Here is a 24,468-nt window from a genome sequence, read left to right as displayed (position 1 = left end):
TGCCGATACTCCGCTACTTTCCTCCCACAATCCAAAGACATGCAGGTTAGGTGGATTGGCGATTCTAGATTGGCCCTAGTGTGCGCTTGGTGTGTGGGTGTGTTTGTGTGTGTCCTGCGGTGGGTTGGCACCCTGCCCAGGATTGGTTCCTGCCTTGTGCCCTGTGTTGGCTGGGATTGGCTCCAGCAGACCCCCGTGACCCTGTATTCGGATTCAGCGGGTTAGAAAATGGATGGATGGATGGACTCCGCTACAAGTTTTATTATACCTACTTAACTTTTATCGACATTTATCTCTGTATTTATTTTTCTAGTATCAGAATGTAGTTTAAGGTAATTTGTTTTGGTTTCAACAGATGTATTTTCAATTCTTGATTTCTTTTTTCTGCACATCTTCTCGCCCCCTTTTTTGTTACTTCACCCCACAGGTTGAGAACTGCCGCAGCAGATGATCTTCTTATATAATACGCTACCGTGACTGTTCTTTTGTCTGTCCAGGATTTTAAATCACCTGTAGCTCGCAAACCGTTTCACCTATTGACTTGAAATTTGGTACACATATACTATGTGATGTCTACTATCCGCTTTCAGAGTGATTGTTATTACTCTTTTTATTTTTATTTTATTGTAGAATCAACTCTTGGCAGCGCTCAGCTCGGCGGCCGTGTGGCACATGTCTATGGGCGCCGTTCTCATTCCCTATCACCTTCGCTAATCAGATTTAAATGCCAGCTTAAGTGAAAAATTAAAGAAAATGTACTAATTAATTGCAACACAAAAATTAACTTAATCAGTTTTAACGCGAAAAGATGCGGGCCGCTAGGGTGGAGAAAAGAAGATCTGCTCAGGAAGCAGCAAGTGCATCAATCTCTGAGCACATGAATGCTAAACGTACAGAGAAAGAGGATGAAAACTAGGAATGCTCAAGTCAAGTGGATTCACAGCACGTTATCGTGCAGTACGCCGTTACTGGCATCACATAATATGATATGGATTTGTTTAAAGTCCTGGAGACCTCAGCCTTCAAGCTGCCTCCCCCAATTGGCCATTCTACAGCTGAGACAGCACTTGGCCAGCCAATCCGATGAAAGGATCCCTCTACCTGGTGATTCCCGTGATCCTCCATCAGGGATGACTTTACCTTAGGCAGGCAAAACAATTTGGCAGGTGGGCCGTGGCACCAAGTGCCACATTTGAGTACTGAGAAGAGAATAGAGTTATTTTATTAATCCTTGGAATCGTAAGCAGACCAGCATCTTGAGATCTTAATATGTGCTCTGGTTTGTAAGTCATGTTTGTAAGTCTGTAAGTTCAGACAAGTAAGCCGGACCTTGGCCATTTATGGCTTTATATGTTAAAAGGAAGATTTTGAAATTTGCCCTAAACTTAACCTGGAGCCAGTTTAAGGATTTAAGAACTGGAGTGATGTGTTCCTATTTCTTGTTTTTGTAATAATTCTTACAGCAGCATTTTGGATTAACTGTAGGCTGTGTAAAGAACAGTTTGAACATCCAGTGAACACCGCATTGCAGTAGTCAGTCCTACTAGATGATGTGCGACTCCTAAATATAACACTGATAATATAAGGACTGCTTTTCCTCACTAAAAATTGCACAGAATCAACAGCGTACAGGATGTGACGGGGTTCTTGTAGGTTCATCTCTTTGTAGTAATGAAACGATTTCTCAAGTCTGACAACTGTTACGGGTCAAAAAGGACAGAACTGATATCCATACAACAATGGTGTGATCTGAGGAATTTGGGGACAATCCCAGTGATTCTCATTTCTAAGAAACACTGTCATGCAATGCTGGGGAAGAAAGTTAACTACATTACCAGCTGTGGGACTCCTAGCTACGCACCATACTTTCAGTTAAAGAAAGCATCCAGTCCCAAGTTGGAGAGGGCCATGAAGCAAAAATACTTTACTGTAAAATTCTTTATTGATGTTTTATTTTGTTCACAGTGGCGTAGTCGGCAGAATATTACCTAGACGTGATAGAACAGGTGGACCTTCCAACCCTGGTGCAACATTTGGCAGTCCAGCTCCAGCAGTGACAAGTACAGGGGGTGAATCGGCAGGCAAACTTTGTTGAATCAGAGGCCTGGAGGAGAGCAAAAACAAAGGGCCCTTCATAGGTACTTGACTTCTAAGGATGACTGCTGACTACGTCACCATAAACAAAACAGACAACAAAAGATAAGACATTGGCGTTCCTCTAGGATGCCCCGTTTAATGTCCTGAAAAGAAATGTATGAAAACAGGGTGCAAAAGCACCAAAATCACAAGTAAACCGACATAAAGCTAACCAGGTTCAGTGAAGCCATCTTACGATCTGGACTCACACTGTTCTGTCGAGTACCGATTTACATAGCAGCGAGGATGGAAGGCCCAGAGTCATAGTCATTCTTCCGGATGTGACATCAGTGGTTTCCTGGTAGGTGTTCCTATATCTTAGTGACAGAAACAGTTCTTGTGTGACAGCCTTCTCTGCCAGAACCTGTTAGACCCTCCGGATGCTCACGTGTCTGACACAGGCTTCACTTCTTATTGTGTCCCACGCTGCATAAACAGAGAGAAAGAAGGAAAAATCTTTCATCGTTTTAAGGTCATTCAGCAACTATGGTACCCTCTCACTCCATTGTTCAGACGCAATGACTTGTGCTATTGAATACAACGAGGGTTTTTCTTAGAACACAATGATGTTTGAAACGGCCCATTAGCTGAGGTCATAATTGCCTCACGGGGTGACAGGAATCATCCAACAAGGCGATTATGCACAATAGTTGAAATCCGATCAATAGCAGCAGACATTAACACTCCTACCAGGCTCCCGCAATGGAGCCCACTTATTACGTTTAAAATGGCTTCCTCCCTCCTCACTGAATTGGGCAGGAGTGCTCAGAACGACAGTGGGATACTTGCTTCATTCAAATGCATTTCGAATTTATTTGCTTTCGATGGCAGCTTTCCTGAGATGTCTACAGATAAAGGAAATCGAAATTGACATTAAGACTTCTTCAGAACTGTCACCGCCACCTCCTCCTCCTCCACCTCCTCCTTGCGGTGGCCTGGAGGATTTCCTGATAAACAGGATTTCCCGTCTGAGCAGTCGTCGGCCTCCCTCCCAAGGTCACAAGCGGGGCAAAGGCAGTTTGTCAGAAGGAGTTGGAGCGGTCGGTAAAGCTGGAGATGGCTGTAGGCCTAGAATGGTCGGAGACGGCTTCTACAGGGGCTATTAAATGAGAACGTTGAGCGTATGCGTCAAGCCATGCATTGAAAATGGAGATGGGCTGCTCATTGACTCGCACATGGAAGTAAACATTTCACTGTGCTCTGGATGCTTAACAATATTGAACCTATGACAGATTTGTGTCCGATGGAGACCCTGTTCCCCCCATATTAGGCTTTATTGTGTAGACCTTAACAGTATCCCTCAACTCCCATATTCTTACCATCGTGTCAGGTACTGTAGTTAAATACTTCATGTTGCATATGGTGCTTGTTCTGCTTGTACTGTACATTTATATATAGTCTGCCTTGGTGATCCTCCATTCTGAGGTTGAGTTCACAATTACAGTATCATAGAATGATACATCCATCCATCCATTATCCAACCCGCTATATCCTAACACAGGGTCACGGGGGTCTGCTGGAGCCAATCCCAGGAAACAAACCCCGGGCAGGGTGCCAGCCCACCGCAGGACACACACACACATACACCCACACACTAAGGACAATTTACAATTGCCAATGTACCTAACCTTCATGTCCTTGGACTGTGGGAGGAAACACATACTCCCCGTGCCAAGCAAATGGCGATACGTTCTAAATTACTTACGGTTTAAGTCAGTCGACGATGTTAGTCCTGGAAAGTAGGCCCCACCAAACCAACGTTTGGTAAGCACATGCAAACTTCACGCAGAGAGGACCCGGGAAGCGAACCTGGGTCTCCTAATTGCGAGGCAGCAGCGCTACCCACTGCGCCACCGTGCCACCCTAGAATGATACACTGTATGATAATTGCAAACTCAACTTCAGAATGAATACGCTATTCATTCGTTCATTCAGTTTCCATATATTCAATGAATCTTTATATCTGATATGCTACTTGATTACCCAAGAGGTCATATTTGCGTCGTACCCAACACCTGATTTCTTTTTCTTCGGTTATCCTGATACAGTCGGTCCTCGTTTATCGTGGTTAATTAATCAATTCCAGACTCTACCACGATAAATGAATTTCCAAGAAGTAGGATTCTTTATTTATAAATCGAATATTTTAGTTAGAGTATAGAAAACCTGTTTACGACCTTCTAAATATGTTTTTTTAACATTATTAGAGCCCTCTCGACATGAAATAACACCCTTTAGTCACCCTTATACTCGTATTACCCAATATATTAGACAAAATAAGAGAAAATAAGACATATTAGACGTTACAAACATCATATTATTATTATTGTTCATTTAATTACACACACACACAGTTCTTACACACAACCACTAACCTAGAGTTTCACCTTCTCCTGGATGGTAAGCATCTTCCTCCGGCGCTTAGTTTCGTCGTCAGAAGGCTTAGAAGAAGCAGCATGTTTAGGAGCCATCGTGGGGCTTAGATAAAAGTTCTCAGAAATCGCACACACTTACAAGAGCAAAGATGCTTCCGATGCGTATCGATGTAGAAGCGTGTAGAGAAACAAACTTGAGGCTGAGCCAATTAGTGGCCAGGACAGGAAGAGGATAGGATAGCCAATCAGTGAACAGCACGTTATGATTGGCTTGGTTTCACCACACCCGATTTTTTGGAAAAAAGTTATTGCCCACACACAAGGAGTGGTCGAGTAGTTGCATCTGGCGTTGAAGGATTTGTGGGGCTGCTCGAATACATAGGCCTACAGTCCATACGCACAGTAATTTTAATTTTAATTGTAATACAGGGGTGTATAATTGACTCAGGCAACCGAGTGCGCGCTGTATCGTTTTCACTGTCTTGATTAACCTTTTAATGAATATATTTGAAAAAAACGCGATAGAAGTGAAAATTGAAGCGCGAAGTGGCGAGGGACGACTGTATGTAATTTGATACTATCCATATGTATGGTGTTCGCGTCAATACCCCGTATTTATGGTGTTCGCATTGTGACGGACAGCCGGGTCCCATGCCCGGTCGGGACGCCCCTGCTACATATGTTCCGGGGGAGCCATCATGGACAGCTCATTAACTCCCCTGGGACGCTAGGTGGCAGCCTCCCTGGCCAATGTTCATTTCCCACTCTCCCACGTGGCTCCCTGGGACATGGAGTCCTCTACAGCCTGGTTGGAAGAGGGGGTGGCTGCTAGGGGGCGCTGCCACGACTCAAGAGCCTGGCTGGACGAATCTTCAGCCCCACCCGGGGAGGTGCAATTAGGACCAGGTGGTCAAGCACCTGGAACACTTCCGGGTGGGGTATAAAACGAGCCAGCCTCCACCACTGGGTAGCCAGAATCGGGAGGAAGAGGACGAGGTTGCCTGGGAGGAGTGGTGGTACCAGAGAGGGAAGAGCATTGCTTGTGCTTTGGGACTGTGTCTTCCCCGTGCCACACAGCTGAAGAAAAATAAAAGCCTGTGTGTTTTTGTACACGTGCCTCTGCGTGGTCTGTGCCGGGTCAGCGCTATATAGCACCTTTTACAGCATCAATTCCTCGTATGTATGGTGTTCGCGTCAATACCTCGAATCAATACAAGTTAGAACCATGCAATGGGACTCTGCCTCTGTAGTTAGAACATCACGTGGCAAACGCAGACGCAGTATTGCATGATTGGCTAAGAATGTTCGAATGCATCAGTGACGCCGCTGGACGGCCGAGTGTAGTAAGTCGGTGTTGGTTCGAGCAGATAACAGTAAGTTCTTGGCTTTGGTGGGGCGTACTTTCCAGGACTAACATCGTCGACCGACTTAAACCCTTCGACAGCTCCAGAACCGTAAGTAATTTAAAATGTATCGCCATTTGCTTGGTACGTCGAAATCTACCTTTGGGCAGTTTGGTTTTGGCATCCGTCCTTCTGACATCAATTGGCAAACTGAGTAATGACGGCTGGGTATTAACAACGGTCATTATTGAAATTTTAGCCGATCTCAGATCTAAAATGACCACGGCAACATAATTATTACTCCGACTCTGATTAGAGTCGTAAAATACGGTTTGTTTTGAAAATTTGTTTGCCAGAAAAAATCAAATGAGGTGCGCCGAAGATCTGAGTTCACGTCTCGCAGCCCCGTTTAAACAGGAAGCTCTTCATTACATCGACCGAAAAGGTCTATTTTAAGCACAAATCAGTGCCAAGATAACAAAATCATTTCAAGGACTTAAAAAACGAATAATTCTTTGCAGAGAAAGTATGGATTTCACAAACGTAGAATTTGTAGTTCGATTCGATCGGCTCCCAGTCGCTAGTATTCTTGAATAAAAATGCACTTATTTTGTTATGCGTGTACCTTTAGTGAAAGAGTTTATTTGATATTTGGACTTCAGTCTTCACTCATTATATACTCCAAGTCAAAATTTTGTCGTTAGTACTATAACATGAAAAAAGTTTCTATTTTAGGTATTTGTTCAACGTTTCTTGCGTTTCTCGTTTTTCCTGTCATCCTACACCTACCCAGATTGTTGTAGACACGGAACACTAACCACATAGTGTTAGATAGATAGATAGATAGATAGATAGATAGATAGATAGATAGATAGATAGATAGATAGATAGATAGATAGATAGATAGATAGATAGATAGAAAGGCACTATATAATATATATATATATAGATAGATAGATAGATAGATAGATAGATAGATAGATAGATAGATAGATAGATAGATAGCAAAGACATAATAATATATATATAGATAGATAGATAGATAGATAGATAGATAGATAGATAGATAGATAACTTCAGTAAAAACAATATTTGGAATGAACTTTTCTTCAATATCGCATTAAATTTTGATTCTGTGTTTGATTTACATCGTGACAACTCACCGTGTAACTGCCCGTGAGTGAATTTCATTTCTTTCTCTCTAATAAATGCGTGCGTGCGTGACAATAGATAAATAGATAGATAGATTTTAGTATAGTCGGCAGGATCACAACATTACATAGATAGATAGATAGATAGATAGATAGATAGATAGATAGATAGATAGATAGATAGATAGATAGATAGATAATTTATTAATCCCAAGGGGAAATTCACATACTGATGTATATAGATTGAACAGGAGCGGAGAAAGTCCAGTCCCCTGCGGCGCCCATGTATTGCTGACCACAATGTCAGACCTGCAGTTCCCAAGACACACATATTGAGGTCTGTCTGTAAGATAGTCCACGATCCATGCCACCAGGTGTGAGTCTACTCCCACCTATATATATATATACTCTATATACCCGAAATGGTGGTATAGCGGCCTGACTATCTACATTCATAACCCTGCTGGCCTTAATAACGCCCTACATGTACTGTATCTATTACCCTACACTACACTGTAAATCTTCCAGTCCACTGCCCTAGAGGCATATTCCCAGAAGGCCGCTACACCTCTCTGCCATCATAGCACAGCTGGCCACAATACTGGCCTTCGTTATATTAGATTGCACACATAATATACTGATGTCTAAATGCATTACCTACACAAGTTTAAACTGATCTCGCGTTTCTGAATTAAAATTGAAGTGCTCTACTATTTTGTTAGTTCTTTTCTATGGCCTCCCTTGTGTTCCCCCAGAAAAACGAGCCCAAAATCTTCAATTTGTTTCAACAAGAAAAAACATTTACGTGTAACAGATACATGCCAATACCAAAACACCCACGTAAACAAAGTAGGAAAGGTGCATCTAGTGTCCACTGCTCTGCTGGTGCAGACTGGGTTGGATTTAGGAGTCGGAGTGGACCTGACACTATCATCTTCCAGACAGTGTTCAGTAGCCATTAAGAAGGCTAACAGACTGTCAGGTTATATAGTGCCTTGATGTGTGGAGTACAAGTCCAAGGAGGTTCTGCTCAGCTTTATAACACACTGGTGAGGCCTCATCTGGAGTCCTGTGTGCAGTTTTGGTCTCCAGGCTACAAAAAGGACATAACGGCACTAGAGAAGGTCCAGAGAAGAGCGACGAAGCTGATTCAGGGCTACAGGGGATGAGTTAGGAGGAAAGATTAAAAGAGTTGAGCCTTTAAAGGAGACGAAGAGGAGACCTGACTGAAGAGTTTAAAATGATGAAGGGAATTAGTCCAGTGGACCGAGGCGGTGACTTTAAAATGAGTTCATCAAGAACACGGGAGCACAGCTGGAAACTTGTGAAGGGTAAATTTCACACAAACATTAGGACGTTTTTCTTTACACAGAAAACCGTAGACACTTGGAATGAGTGACTTTAGGATCTTTCAAATGATGTTAACTTGGAGGAATTAAGTGGATAGGACTGGTGAGCTTTGTTGGCCTGAATGGCCTGTTCTCATCTATATTGTTCTGATGTTCTGATGTCCTTCTGGTGAGATGCTTTTCACATGAAGCTATTTGCACCACAGTGAACCTTCAGGCAACCAAATTCACCAGGTATTTCACAACAGTACATCAGTTTCATCTTCTGTATCAATGTCTGATGACCAAATCACATTGTCATCACTATCGCTTCAGTTTCAGTTTGTTCTAAAAATGGCTTTACAGGCCATTGCGTGTTTTTATTTGAAGGCTCCACTCCACTCATAAATGGTGATGAATTACTGTAGAGTGGCAGAATGCTGTCATATTACCTGCACTTCAGAAGAGGTCAACCACCTGAAGCTCTGCCTGCTCAGGAGTGGCCAGCACTTGGATGGGAGACCATCTAGGAGAAGCTAGGGTTGCTGCTGGAAGAGGTGTTGGTGAATCCTGTAGTGTGGATCCCAATGCAGTGACGGGGTACTGTGCTGTGAAAATGGCACCGTCCTTCGCATGAGATGTATAACCGAAGTCCTGACTCTCTGTGGTCGTCAAAGATCACTTGGCATCCTTCATAAAGAGTAGGTCATATCCCAATGTCAAAGCTAAACAGCTCACCATGGCCTAGTCATTACGGACTTCTAATCATCCCTTGTCTCTAATTGGTTATCTCTCTCTCACCCCTTCACCACCTAATAGCTAATGTGTGGTGAGCATACTGGCACAAATTCACTGCCATCGCATCATCCAGGTGGGTGCTGCACGTTAGTGGTGGTTAACGAGGCTCCCCACTCACCGTGCAAAGCACTCTGACTTGTGGGAAATGCTCTACATCAACATATGAATTATTATTATCATTCAATTTTAAACACAATTAGTAGTTTTTGCTGCCTCCTCAGTGCCTGTCATTTTTCCAATTTTAGCATCATCTGCATCGATAAAAGTCGATGTCACGTTACGTCATTTTGTCGTGTCAGATTTGTCCGATCGCAGTGGCCAATCTCGTTGCTGTGCCATGTCAAACTAGAGGACTGAAAGTCGCAGCTCGTGTCACATTCACCAACTGAGCGCCAATCTTCCAGCGTAGTCATCCTTGCCCTGTTTTGCTGACAGCCAATAGCGTGTTGCCTAACAGGTTAACAGCAGCAGTGACTCTGCCCCTTTAATTGGTATGCGAGATAGCAGACGAGCATCTCTTCTATTTGTGAAGTTCAAAACACTCGTGTTCCTTATTCCTCGTCGCTACATTCTACGCATTGCACTTCCAGATCAGACGCTCCCATATATAAGATGAAGCGAGATTATTTAAGGCTTTGTAAACCGTAAGCAGTATTTTAAAGTCAATCCTGAATGACACAGGTAACCAGTGTAGTGGCATCAAAATGGGTGATGTGCTCAGATTTTCTTTTCCTAGTTAGGATTCTAGCAGCCGCATTCTGCACTCGTCGCAGTCGATTTATGTCTCTTTTGGGTGGTCGTGAGAGGAGTGCGTTACAGTAATCTAGTCGACTCAAAAGAAACGCGTGAACTCATTTCTCAGCATCTTTCAATGATATAAGAGGTCTAACTTTTGTTATATTTCTTAAGTGAAAAAATGCTGTCCTAGCGATCTGAATGTCACTGCCGAGGTAAGTAAAGGAGAGGTCGACACTCTTTCCGCAGACAGACACACTGCTGATGATCGTGCCCACGAGGTCATTAAAGGCCTGGCTCTTTGGTTTTTATCGGGACACGCGCCAGCCCAGACACTCAGACTCCTCACTCAGTCTCTCGATCAGAGCGTCCATTGACTCCGCGAAGATCACAGCATCACCCACAAAGTCAAGATCACTGAATCTCTCTTCACCAACAGATGCCCCTCAGCCGCTGGACCCCACGACTCTGCCTAACACCCAGTCCAGGCAAGCATTGAACAGAGCAGGAGCAGAATACACCCATGACAGACACCCGAATCAACAGGGAAAAACGCAGAGGTTCTGCCTCCACTCTGCACAGCACTCAAAGTACCAGAGTACAGGCCGGCCATGATATCCACCAACCTCTAGAGGATCCTGTGAAGTCTCAGGATGTCCCACAGGGCGGCTCGATCAGCCACGCCGAACGCCTTACGAAAATCGACAAAGGCTGCAAAGAAAGAATTAAGGGCTCCTCATCTTAAATAGCAAGCCAGTTACAAATAAGACAAAAGAAGTTAATTAGCAGGAGAAACTGGTCACTAATTAAGAAAATAGTTAGACGGGAAGCCTGCAGCCACTGCGCCCCAAAGGATCGGAGTTGGACACCCCAGGTTTAGGCAGTTTATGGCCTTCCTGCAGGCGGTGGCTTACTGTCTCCAAGTCCATACACGGTCACCTCTGCCAGGCTGGTCTGACACTCCAGTTAGTTAAGTAATCATCAAAGCACCCAATGAAGTCAAATGGGCCTCCAGAAACATTAATATTACATTTGTTATTGTTTACAAATAAAGACATACAAAATATTCATCAACTTATCAGTTAGACTTCCGTCTGCCTCAATTTATTTTGAGGTAAAGTGGCTCTGGCAGATGAGATGGTGCTGTACGTGACGGCTGGCTTGGTGTTAAAGGTAATTGACTGAACCCTCAGTGTGTCATGTGGCCCGTACTATTCGTTGTAGTAGCAATCACATCGTTACATGTGCCACGTGATCGTGGGTATCTGTTCAGAAACTGGTGCTTGTACCCCCAGAAAAACAGAGCAGTGGCACTACAATGCCTCCCGTGGTCATGTGTGCCATAGGATTGGATGTGTCAGGAGGGAAGCTGCTCTGGCTCTACTAGCCAATAAAGTGCTGCAGCTTTGTGATTTACATATGCATGAGGCTGATTAGCATAGTCCATATATGGTTGTTTCCGGGTGGAAGCCAGGCAGGATTTGAGGCGCATTACATTTACAAGAAGATTGTGATTTTTAAAGGTACATAAAGTGCATACGCCAGTGTAAAGGCCAGCCCTGGCACATACAGGGGTAGGACACAGTTATAACAGCACACGTGATTTATTTTTCTTTTCTCTGGTGGGAAACGCCATCCCCGTTCCCCACAAGTCTAACACACCGTCCCAAAGCACAATACACATCTTTTCATTCTTTTTCTAATCTTTCTCCTTCACTCTCCCCTGGCAAGCATCATCCTCTTCCTCCTCCTCCTGGCTCTGGCTTCCCAAGTATTGGCTGCTGGATCCTTTTATAAGGCACCTGGAAGTTCTCCAGGAGCTTGATGATGATACTTCCGAGTGTGGCAGATGAACTGCCCATACGGGCTCAGCAGCAGCTACAGCATCTCCTGCCGGTGCCCATGGATCCCAAAAGGGTTGCACCAAACTCCAACTCCCATGAATCTCTGCACCACTGCAACCCGGGGGACTGCCATCCAGCATGCCAGGGGAGGTAATGCTTCTGGATAGGCTGGCTCCCCGGTCCTCCCAGCGTGGAGACGTCCCAGCCGTCCGCCACACCAGATTTTATAAACTGATTTTTTTTTTTTTTGCCTATTTTTCCGTGCACGAATCCACACAAAGTTTTCTAAATGAGTCCACCAGATCCTCATCCGCCAACTCCACAGGGCTTCATGAAAGAACTGTCACCGGGTGCCTTCAGTCTTTTTATTTTTATTTTATAAATTCGAGATGAAACCTTTTAATTAACGTGCTAGCGTCCCATTGTGACAAGTCAAGCACCTGTCTTCTCTTCCAGTTGGAGTTTCAAAGCCGGATGCCACTCACGCAGGTAGATGTGCTCCTCTTTCCTTTCTGTTTATCCTTCAATGTCTTAGTTGCCTTTTCAATTTGATTTTCCCGGAAATGGGAAAAAAACCGTGCCTTGTAATTTTGCTGCGGCTCCAAAACAAAGCACAGCCTTCTTCTAAATATGCTCAGGTGTGGAGAAAAATATAAAAACTCGAGGTCTGTGGACTGCTCTGCCAGGCCACCAAGCGTTCAGTGCATACGAGCCCAAGGCCCTGAATGCTGGGCTACTGCCACTGTCCCGTGACTCTGTGTTTGTTGTTTAAACTCTTTTAACTACTAATTACTGTCTTTAGCACATCTTTCAGTCAACTGTGATTTTTTTTTAATTTGCATTATTTATAAAAGTATGCTTTAAAATTGTGTTAGTTAAGAAGTCATTAGCACCATGTCAGACTTGCCAGACTATGTAGCTGACAGGCACAATGACAAGGCGCCTCAGCTCCAAAGACCCCGATGCTGCTCCTGTGTACCAGTCGTGGCGTTCCTTTTGACTTGAGGTGAGTTGAGGGGGAGGTATTGGGGGGCAATGTCCACCCACCTAATGATTCATGATGTCCACTGGGAGCTCAAGTCTCCTACAGGCCATTTGTTCCCACAGCAAGATATTGTTTGTCAAAAGATGTTGGTAAAGTCTTTCAGAAATCATAGTGGTGTGGATCTTGTGCATAATGTCCTCTTGCACTTTGAGTCCTTACCTTTAAGAGAGCAGAGCGGTCACTAGAGTGGGGACCCAATCTGGTGCAGTACTTGGCTGCCTGGGGGCTTCGCTAAGTGCTCTTGTGAGTTGGTCATGTAGATCTGTGCTCCTCATTGGTTCAGTCCTCAGGACATCAAACTGGTGATGTGGTCATGTGGCAGGAAGGGGCGGGTCTAGGCGGATAGACAGCGGAAGTGACATCAGCGACAGGGTGGCAATGTCAATGTTCTGTTCTTTATAGGGAGGAGAAGAGAAGGCATTAGAATATATCGATTATTGTTCTATATAGTGCCTTACATATCTAGTGATTATATAGTTTCTTATCTAATTATCTAGTTGTCTATCTATCAATTATATAGTGCCTTACATTTCTGTCTATTGATTATATGTGTCCTTACATATGTATCTGTGTAAATTGTATAGTGTCTTACATATCTGTCTATGTATCTATTGATATTATATTGTGCCCTTCATATCTATCTATCTATCTATCATGTAGTACCTTTCACATCTATCTATCTATCTATCTATCTATCTATCTATCTATCTATCTATCTATCTATCTATCACCTTTCACATCTATCTATCTATCTCTATCTATCTCTATCTATCTATCTATCTATCTATCTATCTATCTATCTATCATATAGTGCCTTTCACATCTATCTATCTATCTATCTATCTATCTATCTATCTATCTATCTATCTATCATATAGTGCCTTTCACATATCTATCTATCTATCTATCTATCTATCTATCTATCTATCTATCTATCTATCATGTAGTACCTTTCATATCTATCTATCTATCTATCTATCTATCTATCTATCTATCTATCTATCTATCTATCTATAATATAGCACCTTTCATATCTATCTATCTATCTATCTATCTGTTTGTCTATCTATCTACAGTGGTGTGAAAAACTATTTGCCCCCTTCCTGATTTCTTATTCTTTTGCATGTTTGTCACACAAAATGTTTCTGATCATCAAACACATTTAACCATTAGTCAAATATAACACAAGTAAACACAAAATGCAGTTTTAAATGATGGTTTTATTATTTAGGAGAAAAAAATCCAAACCTACATGGCCCTGTGTGAAAAAGTAATTGCCCCCTGAACCTAATAACTGGTTGGGCCACCCTTAGCAGCAATAACTGCAATCAAGCGTTTGCGATAACTTGCAATGAGTCTTTTACAGCGCTCTGGAGGAATTTTGGCCCACTCATCTTTGCAGAATTGTTGTAATTCAGCTTTATTTGAGGGTTTTCTAGCATGAACCGCCTTTTTAAGGTCATGCCATAGCATCTCAATTGGATTCAGGTCAGGACTTTGACTAGGCCACTCCAAAGTCTTCATTTTGTTTTCTTCAGCCATTCAGAGGTGGATTTGCTGGTGTGTTTTGGGTCATTGTCCTGTTGCAGCACCCAAGATCGCTTCAGCTTGAGTTGACAACAGATGGCGGACATTCTCCTTCAGGATTTTTGGTAGACAGTAGAATTCATGGTTCCATCTATCACAGCAAGCCTTCCAGGTCCTGAAGCAGCAAAACAACCCCAGACCATCACACTACCACCACCATATTTTACTGTTGGTATGATGTTCTTTTCTGAAATGCTGTGTTCCTTTTACACCAGATGTAACGGGACATTTGCCTTCCAAAAGTTCAACTTTTGTCTCATCAGTCCACAAGGTATTTTCCCAAAAGTCTTGGCAATCATTGAGATGTTTCTTAGCAAAATTGAGACGAGCCCTAATGTTCTTTTGCTTAACAGTGGTTTGCGTCTTGGAAATCTGCCATGCAGGCCATTTTGCCCAGTCTCTTTCTTATGGTGGAGTCGTGAACACTGACCTTAATTGAGGCAAGTGAGGCCTGCAGTTCTTTAGACGTTGTCCTGGGGTCTTTTGTGACCTCTCGGATGAGTCGTCTCTGCACTCTTGGGGTAATTTTGGTGGCCGCCACTCCTGGGAAGGTTCACCACTGTTCCATGTTTTTGCCATTTGTGGATAATGGCTCTCACTGTGGTTCGCTGGAGTCCCAAAGCTTTAGAAATGGCTTTATAACCTTTACCAGACTGATAGATCTCAATTACTTCTGTTCTCATTTGTTCCTGAATTTCTTTGGATCTTGGCATGATGTCTAGCTTTTGAGGTGCTTTTGGTCTACTTCTCTGTGTCAGGCAGCTCCTATTGAAGTGATTTCTTGTTTGAAACAGGTGTGGCAGTAATCAGGCCTGGGGGTGGCTACGGAAATTGAACTCAGGTGGGATACACCACAGTTAGGTTATTTTTAACAAGGGGCAATTACTTTTCACACAGGGCCATGTAGGTTTGGATTTTTTTCTCCCTAAATAATAAAACCATCATTTAAAAACTGCATTTTGTGTTTACTTGTGTTATATTTGACTAATGGTTAAATGTGTTTGATGATCAGAAACATTTTGTGTGACAAACATGAAAAAGAATAAGAAATCAGGAAGGGGGCAAATAGTTTTTCACACCACTGTATCTATTATATAGTGCCTTTCACATATCTATCTATCTATCTATCTATCTATCATGTAATACCTTTCACATATCTATCTATCTATCTATCTGTTTGTCTATCTATCTATCTATTATATAGTGCCTTTCACATATCTATCTATCTATCTATCTATCTATCTATCTATCTATCTATCTATCTATCTATCTATCTATCTATCTATCATGTAATACCTTTCACATATCTATCTATCTATCTATCTATCTATCTATCTATCTATCTATCTATCTATCTATCTATCTATCTATCATGTAGTACCTTTCACATCTATCTATCTATCTATCTATCTATCTATCTATCTATCTATCTATCTATCATATAGTGCCTTTCACATATCTATCTATCTATCTATCTATCTATCTATCTATCTATCTATCTATCTATCTATCTATCTATCTATCTATCTATCGTGCCTTTCACATCCCTCTATCTCTCTATCTATCTCCTTTCAGATATCCTCAAATTCCTGACTCCAAGTCAATGATCTCTGTTGTCTTTTCTTTTAGGTAAATCCTATGAAATTAGTTACATCCGGCTGAAATTTCACACGAGTCGTCCAGAGAGCTTTGCCATTTACAAGCGGACTCACGACGGGGGTCCCTGGATCCCCTACCAGTTCTACAGCGCGTCCTGCTTGAAGACGTATGGTAAAAGCAACCGGGGGTTCATCCAAGTCGGGGAGGACGAGCAGCAGGCCACATGCACTGATGAGTTCAGCGACATCTCACCCCTCACCGGAGGCAATGTGGCCTTTTCGACTTTGGAAGGTCGACCAAGTGCCTACAACTTTGACCAAAGCCCGGTGCTCCAGGTAACCTTGCTTGTGGTCCATCTCGTTGCTGACTTCGTTAGACGCTCACCACAGAACATAGCAGAGAGTCCTCACCGGTTCCACTTGTACAGACAGCACTAGACGCAGGCCTGAAGTGTGTTTTTCATGTATTTGTCACTCAGTCATTTCCATTTTTCATTGCTGTCCTCTTATCAGCTATTTGAGTTTTTTTGGCACAGCTTCTGAACAGTTTACAGGATCTGAAAGGATTTTTCTTATTACTTAGATAACTAAAAAAACTCATTGTAGCATCTGTTTCATTTTCTGCTACAGGTAGCTGGTCAGACCGTGTCTATAGTATAAGCACCAGTCTGCCTATAAGTGAAGATTTGGGAGTGGGCAACGGGCATTGAATTTTGTTTGAGTGCCATCAGATGGATAACACTTAATGGCTTGTTCGAGACTTCACGGCCAGTTGCACATGCCTGTCTTGTTCAGGCTGTGAAAAAAAGGAGACGGTACTGATAGCGACTGCGCCCCCTCTCACCCCGGGGTGGTAGTGCTTACCTCGGTCGAGGTCCATCCATTTTCTGCTGCTTATCTGGGTCTGAGTCATGGGGGCAGCAGTCTAAGCAAAGACAGCCAGACCACCATTTCCTCCATCTTCTATAGGGGGATGCCTAGCTAAGAGAGCTTTCTATAGTGTCTTGGGTCTTCCCAGAGGTCTCCTCCTGGGTGGACATGCCCAAAACACCCACCCAGGAGGACTTCCAGGAGGCAATCTAATCAGATGCCCAAGCCACCTCAAATGGCTCCTTTTAATACGGAGGAGCAGCAGCCCTGCGTTGATCTCCTCCAAATGTCTGCACTCCTCACCCTATCTGTACGTCGGAGCCCAGACACCCTGCGAAGTAAACTCATTTCTGCCCCTTGTACCCGTGATCCACAGCTTGTGACCATAGATGAGAATAAGAACGTAGATTAGCCAATAAATCGTTTCAGGTGTGCGATTGAGCCCTGCAAAGGAGCGCCATACCGTTACGTGTGCTTCTTGCCTTACACTCAGTGCTGCTGGAATAATAATAATAATGTACAGGTATTCCTGTTTCAATAAGATAAGCGTAGCATTAGGTTACTTATTACTCGAAAAAGTTTTCGGACTGTGTAACGCTCATCACTTTTAATTTGTTACTCTACCGATCCTAAGATTGTGTTGCTGAGTTTTAGCATTGCATGTTCAGCTCATCAAGCAATTCCTGAAATATCGAGACAGAGGAATTCATCTGGGAGAAGGAATGAGGTGATCACCCAAGAGTTTGCCTCAGAAAATTCCCCTTTGTGATCACTTCAACCCTCTTCTACCCTTGGCTGTTGGATTAGTACGCAAAGCTAACAAAGTGCAGTGGATACAATACAGTATAATTTATTTTTGTATAGCCCAAAATTACACAAGAAGTGCCATAAGGGACTTGCGGATATGCACAGACCACAAAATCCTTAACTGTAATCCCGTTAAGCGTTTACATGGCCGCATATTTGGTTGACTCGCTGAGAAACCTACTGTGTCAACCCAGTTTTCAAGAAACCAATATCCTGGTTTATCCAGCAAGTTTATGTTTCATTTTAGAAAGTGAATTTCTTGAATAAGGGCGGCATGGTGGCGCAGTGGTAGTGTTGCTGCCTCGCAGTTAGGAGACCCGTCTAGGTTCGCTTCCCGGGTCCTCCCTGCGTGGAGTTTGCATGTTCTCCCCGTGTCTGCGTGGGTTTCCTAACACAGTCCAAAGACATGCTGGTTAGGTGGATTGGCGATTCTAAATTGGCCCTGGTGTGTGCTTGGTGTGTTTGTGTGTGTCCTGCGGTGGGTTGGCACCCTACCCAGGATTGGTTCCTGCCCTGTGTTGGTTGGGATTGGCTCCAGCAGACCCCCGTGACCCTGTGTTCTGATTTTTTGGGTTAGACAATGGATGGATGGATGGATTTCTTGAATAACTGGATTGTTAAAGTTCATGTATGGTGCTGTGAAAAAGTATTTGCCCCCTTCCTGATTTCTTATTTTTTTGCATGTTTGTCACATTTAAATGTTTCAGATCTTCAGACAAATTTAAATATTAGACAAAGATAACCCAAGTAAACCCAAGTAAACACAAAATGCAGTTTGTAAGTATTTTTTTATGTATTAAGGAAGAAAAACTATCCGAACCAACATGGCCCTTTGTGAAAAAGTAAATCTAATAACTGGTTGTTATTAGAAAACAAAAACGTGATCTCATTTTTTCAGCATCTTGCAATTTAGATAGATAGATAGAGAGATATGAAAGGCACTATATGATAGATAGATAGATAGATAGATAGATAGATAGATAGATAGATAGATAGATAGACAGATAGATATGTGAAAGACACTATATAATAGATAGATAGATAGATAGATAGATAGATAGATATGTGAAAGGCATATATAATAGATAGATAGATAGATAGATAGATAGATAGATAGATAGATAGATAGATAGATAGATAGATAGATAGATAGATAGATAGATAGTGTGACAGTAGGGGGCGCTATTGCTCCCTTGAACCCTCAGGTACCACGCCAAACACCAGGTAAAAGTCCAATAATTATTATTTATTATAATAATAATGTGACCATGCACCTCTAATTCCCACTACTACCATACAATACTTCAATAATCAATCAATCAATCCTCCACTCCTCCCAGCAGCTCTGTCGCACTTCCTCCCAACTCCAGCTCGTTGTCTGGGAGTTCCCAAAGATCTTTTATAGCCCATGACCCGGAAGCATTTGTTCTCCAGGTCAACTCCACATCTTCCTTCCTCCGGTGCCCCGGAAGTACTGTGGACTTCCGTCCTCGTGACCCCAAAGTACTTCCAGGGTGGCATAATCATAAAAGTCCCCGGGTTCTTGTTGAGCTCCCCCTGGCGGCACCCACGGTACCCAACAGGGCTGAAGAGATGGACTCCATGTCCCATACTGCCCTGCGGGAATCCGAGGAGCCATTTCTATCCAGGGGAGCTGCCATCTAGCGTTCCGGGGGATGTAGTGTCCTTTAGAGGCTGTTTTCCCAGTTGAGGGACATCCTGTCCAGACTGAAATGTTGGCTGTCCCTCACAATAGATAGATATAACTTTATTTGTCCCTAGGGGGAAATTTGTTTTTTTTACAGAAGCTCTTTAAATGCACAAATATACACACACGCTGCAAGTATAGGCCTCACCCCAGGCATCCTAAACCCAAAATTACTAAAAAGGAATAAACATTTAAAAAGAAAGAAAAGAAAACTACTGCTGAATTGGCAGCCCCCGTCCCAGTGAGATGCTATACAGGCATATTGCCATTAGTATAAGGGAGCCCCTGTCACATTTCATGACACCTTAATGCTGAATGATCTGTTGGTTGAAAGTCCTCAGTGTTGCTGTATCAGAGAGAGGATGTGCAGCGTTGTTCATAATGACAGTCAGTTTTCTTTAAATTCACTCCTCCTCTACAACCTCCAGGGGGTCCAGAGTGTGCCCTTTTCATTAGCTTGTTGATTTGGTGGGCTTCTCCTGAAGTGAAGTCACCAGCCCAGCACACCACACTGGCCATCACAGAGTTCTAGAAGATGTGAAGGATGTCACTTCGCATTAATGGAAGAAGAGCCTGCTCGCCATTTCTTCTCCAGTTCCTCTGAATTATGAGACCATTCTAACCTGTCATGGATGTGGACTCCCAGATCCTTGTAGGAGTAGATCACCTCTACATCCACTCTTTGAATAATGACCAGTCATAGAGGCTCTTTGGTGTGCTGAAAGTCAATGACCAGTTCCTTGGTTTTGCAGTTGTTGAGCTGCAGACAATTTTCTTTGCACCAAGAAACAAAGTTCTGCCCCTGACTCCTCTCCTCCATCTCATCCCCTTTATCAACTCACTCCGTAAATGCAGACTCATCTGAGAGTTTCTGCCAGTGACCTGACCTGCTGTTAATATTTATGGTCTGAGGTGTCACAGAGTGAAGAGAGAAGCAGACCGGCCTGTTCCCTGTGGTGCTCCAGTGTTGCTTACACCCATAGCAGAATATGTTGGATTGAACCTTTCAGAGTAGGAGCTCAAGCCTGGCCAGAGATGCTCCTACTGCTCACTCAAGAGCACATACTGTACTTTGGGGCATCCCCGAGTGAAGCCATGGTGTTTCATAGCTTCTAAATGCTCTTTCCATGTCCTCCCTGTGTTTCATCCCCATGTAATACTGCAAGGCTGATTCATCGTTCCAAACTGGTCCCGTGTGGTGGAATGCATGAGTATGCCATTAGAGTTACTGGCATCCATCCATTGCACCCCTTTCCGCCAGGACTGATTTTGGCATTCCCAGGATCCTGACCCCATGATAGAAGATGGAGGAGTAAGAAATGCTGCCATAATGCCACTATTACCTGTGTTCATGACTCCATATTGTTTTAAGGTAGACATTTTAGGTTTCACAATCAAGGATGGTGTTGAAGTGTCACCTAGTGGTCTTGATAAGCACAATAGCTCCCAGTCTAAGGTTTGTGGGCAATATACAGTCTGAAATGTCATCCAATCAAGCCAATATTATTTTTCACAGCATCTTTCAAAAGATGAATCCCCATAATGCACTCTAGAGAGTAATTAAAGTTCCCACTCCAGATGAATCACAGAAAAGTAAAGAATGAACAGATATGGTGGAGGCAGGGTGTTAGGAGGGTTGAGCTGATGGGAATCCATGACAAAAAAAAAAAATAATGAATAAGCACCCAGCTTATTATCTCGAGGAGACAAACAAAGCGGCAGCTTCCTCACTTGTAGCAGCAGCTTTTTCCATTAGCGTCGGAGGTCTTCTAATTTCATGTATTGTTTCTCACAGCTTCGCGCTCCAAGTCACAAAACGCTGCTCTCCAGACTGAGCTGCTCTATAAAGGGAAATGAAAATTGTCGGTCTGATGCTTTTTCTGCCCCCTGCTGTGGGTTTTGCTTGGGGCCTGCTGGTTGCCAATTCTTAGAAAATGTTTACCAGCATGTTGGCTTTTGGCTAAGAGGCCTTGTGAGAGGCCAAAAAGTGACAAATCCGAGAACTGTAATGGGCTACAGGGGCGCACGCATTTAAACCCACCTGTTCAGCTGGCTCTTGCTGCCCTCCTTCCTCTTTTTTTTTATTAGTTTTTAATTCACTCTGAAGATTAAATAGAATTCCTCTTTACTCAGATGGCACTTTGGTACCATTTGGCTTTGTCACATGTGGAGCCAGGCGTGATTTCTTTATTTGGTTCTCAGAGTTTTGCTGCTTCCAGCTCAAAACCCAAATCACCAAATACCCTAAGGGTCCTTTGGCCACTGACTTTCATTGAACATTCGACTTAATGCATTAATGGTGGTCCCACAAGGCCCACTGGCACAATATCCAAGAAGTTTTTTGGAAACAACATTCAGGACATTGGTTACCAGTCTTTAGGAAAGGTGGGGCCTTGGCACTATACTGCTATTATTCTGTATAAAATGGAGGATCCTGCTAATAAAGAATCATGGGCCTGGCTGTCTATAGGAATTGTGTAACTCTTGCAATATGTTTCTAGGGGCTAGCACCCATTATAGTCTGAGACCACTGCAATACCCTGGCAAGAGTCTGCCAACCTCCATAGAATATGAGACCATAACAATACCCTGGCAAGAGTCTGCCACCCTCCATAGAATATGAGACCATAACAATACCCTGGCAAGAGTCTGCCACCCTCCATAGAATATGAGACCATAACAATACCCTGGCAAGAGTCTGCCACCCTCCATAGAATATGAGACCATAACAATACCCTGGCAAGAGTCTGCCACCCTCCATAGAATATGAAACCATAACAATACCCTGGCAAGAGTCTGCCAACCTCCATAGAATATGAGACCATAACAATACCCTGGCAAGAGTCTGCCACCCTCCATAGAATATGAGACCATAACAATACCCTGGCAAGAGTCTGCCACCCTCCATAGAATATGAGACCATAACAATACCCTGGCAAGAGTTTGCCACCCTCCATAGAATATGAGACCATAACAATACCCTGGCAAGAGTCTGCCACCCTCCATAGAATATGAGACCATAACAATACCCTGGCAAGAGTCTGACACCCTACATAGTGTGAATGAAAACTATTAACTTAATGTGTGTGTTTGTGTGTGTGTGAGTGTGTGAGCCCCCAGAGGGCGCTCCAGTCACCCAACTCCAACACAGACACAAGTCTTGCCCCACAGTGGGAAAGCACTTTTCCCTTGCTCCCCACAACAGCACAGTTCCATGAAAAGCACAAAGCACTGATACACAGTCCTTCTAACTTCATTTTCTCTTCTTCGTTTTGCCTCCACTCCTCCTCTGGAAAGCTTCATCCTCTTCCTCCCTACTCTGGCTCCCCAAGTAAAGTGAGGCTGCTCCTGAGAGTGGTCCAGGTGGCTCCCAGGTGTGGTGAAAGCCCAATGATAGCAGGGCTCTGCAGCCTCTACAGCTCCCCCTGGTGGCATCCATGGAACTCCCATGAAGCACTGTGGGAATCCGAGCTGGTGATGCTGCAACCCAGGGGGCCTGCCATCTAGCTCTCCATGGGGGGGATGCAGTGTCCTGTGCACATTTGCTCTCCCAGACCTTCCAATATACAGTGGAACCTTGGATTGCGAACGTAATTCATTCCTGAAGCGTGCTTGTAATCCAAAGCACTCGTATATCAAAGCGAATTTTACCCATAAGAAATAATGGAAAATCAGATGATTCGTTCCACAACCCAAAACTATTCATGTAAAAATGATTAATACAAAATAAACTAAATAAATTAATACAATTAATACAAAATAAATTAACCTGCACTTTACCTTTGACAAGAATCATGGCTGGTGTGAGGGAGACGAGAGAGAGGCGACTTTCAATCTAACTAACGGAATCCCTGCTATCTGTCGGCTCACTGGAATCTTCCTCTTTTTTTGCGACATTAACAAGGAGCACCTCCAATGACAATTGCGTTTGTCTAGAAAAGTCACTACACTTGGACACAAAATAAAAAAATGCTTTACGCACTGTAAGGTTTCTAAACTCTTGTGGGATTCCACCCAACGGGATTCCACGCGGAAGAGCATCCCGAAGCAACCGCAGGCTCCCAGCGCTGTAGCAGTTGACCGCAAAAGCGAATCCAAAAAGATTGTAGTCACTCTATAAGCACCTGCCATCGAAGGGCGATGCGAAGAACATTATAAATGCACAGGGCACAGGATTACTTGGCCATGACCCTGCCTGACTGCTGTGTCTGTGTATAGGAGAGCGGCAGATCCCGCTACAATAAATAACCGCGCTGTTCCAGTTTCAAGTGAAATAAAGCTGGTGTCGCTAAAGTACTGAGACTCGGGTCGTGTTTTGGGGTGCAAGAAAGGGACTCGCACATCACAGCACACACACATGAGGTCACAATGCTGTAGTAAACAGTAAACGCTCGTGAGAATATTGACTATACGAGTGAGGCACGCCGACTGAGACCGAGAATGGGAGATAATTACCCACAATCCTGCAGCAAGAGAGAGAGAGAAGAACCTACAGCTCAGTTGTGATCACATGACGCTCAGCAGACAAAGACTATACGTACGACTAGAATTGCCCTATTGTAGACACAGAGCTGGATAGGTTGACATCCGTGGCAGAGCGACAGGCGCTGAGCAGACTCCTGTCAATCATGGAGAATCCACTGCATCCACTGAACAGGATCATCTCCAGACAGAGGAGCAGCTTCAGAGACAGACTGAGGAGACCCCACACTATGCGACTCTTCAATTCCACCCGGGTTTGGGAATAAACGTTAACATTATATAAAGTTATTGTCTGTTATACCTGCATTGTTATCACTCTTTAATTTAATATTGTTTTTTATCAGTATACTGCTGCTGGAGTATGTGAATTTCCCCTTGGGATTAATAAAGTATCTATCTATCTATCTATCTATCTATCTATCTATCTATCTATCTATCTATCTATCTATCTATCTATCTATCTATCCTTTCACTCTATATCCTTTCATCTATCTATCTATCTATCTATCTATCTATCTATCTATCTATCTATCTATCTATCTATCTATCTATCTATCATATAGTGCCTTTCACGCTATCTATCTATCTATCTATCTATCTATCTATCTATCTATCTATTTATCTATCTATTATATAGTGCCTTTCACAATATCTATCTATC

The 24,468-nt window shown here is 43.3% G+C and overlaps 1 protein-coding gene across 1 annotated transcript in view; it reads left to right on the top strand.

Moving 5' to 3' along the window:
• lamc3 (laminin, gamma 3) overlaps positions 1-24,468 on the top strand; it is a 220,913-nt gene that overhangs the window by 65,141 nt on the left and 131,304 nt on the right. Inside the window, exon 2 of the mRNA XM_039764395.1 lies at positions 15,972-16,276. Coding sequence (XP_039620329.1) covers positions 15,972-16,276 — 305 coding nt within the window. The remainder of the gene's footprint in view (positions 1-15,971; positions 16,277-24,468) is intronic.

This window comes from Polypterus senegalus, chromosome 9 (assembly GCF_016835505.1).
Source record: "Polypterus senegalus isolate Bchr_013 chromosome 9, ASM1683550v1, whole genome shotgun sequence".
In the NCBI taxonomy this organism is placed as follows: Eukaryota; Metazoa; Chordata; class Cladistia; order Polypteriformes; family Polypteridae; genus Polypterus; species Polypterus senegalus.
Note: the sequence above shows the minus strand (reverse complement) of the source record. Positions and strands in the feature narration are given on the sequence as shown.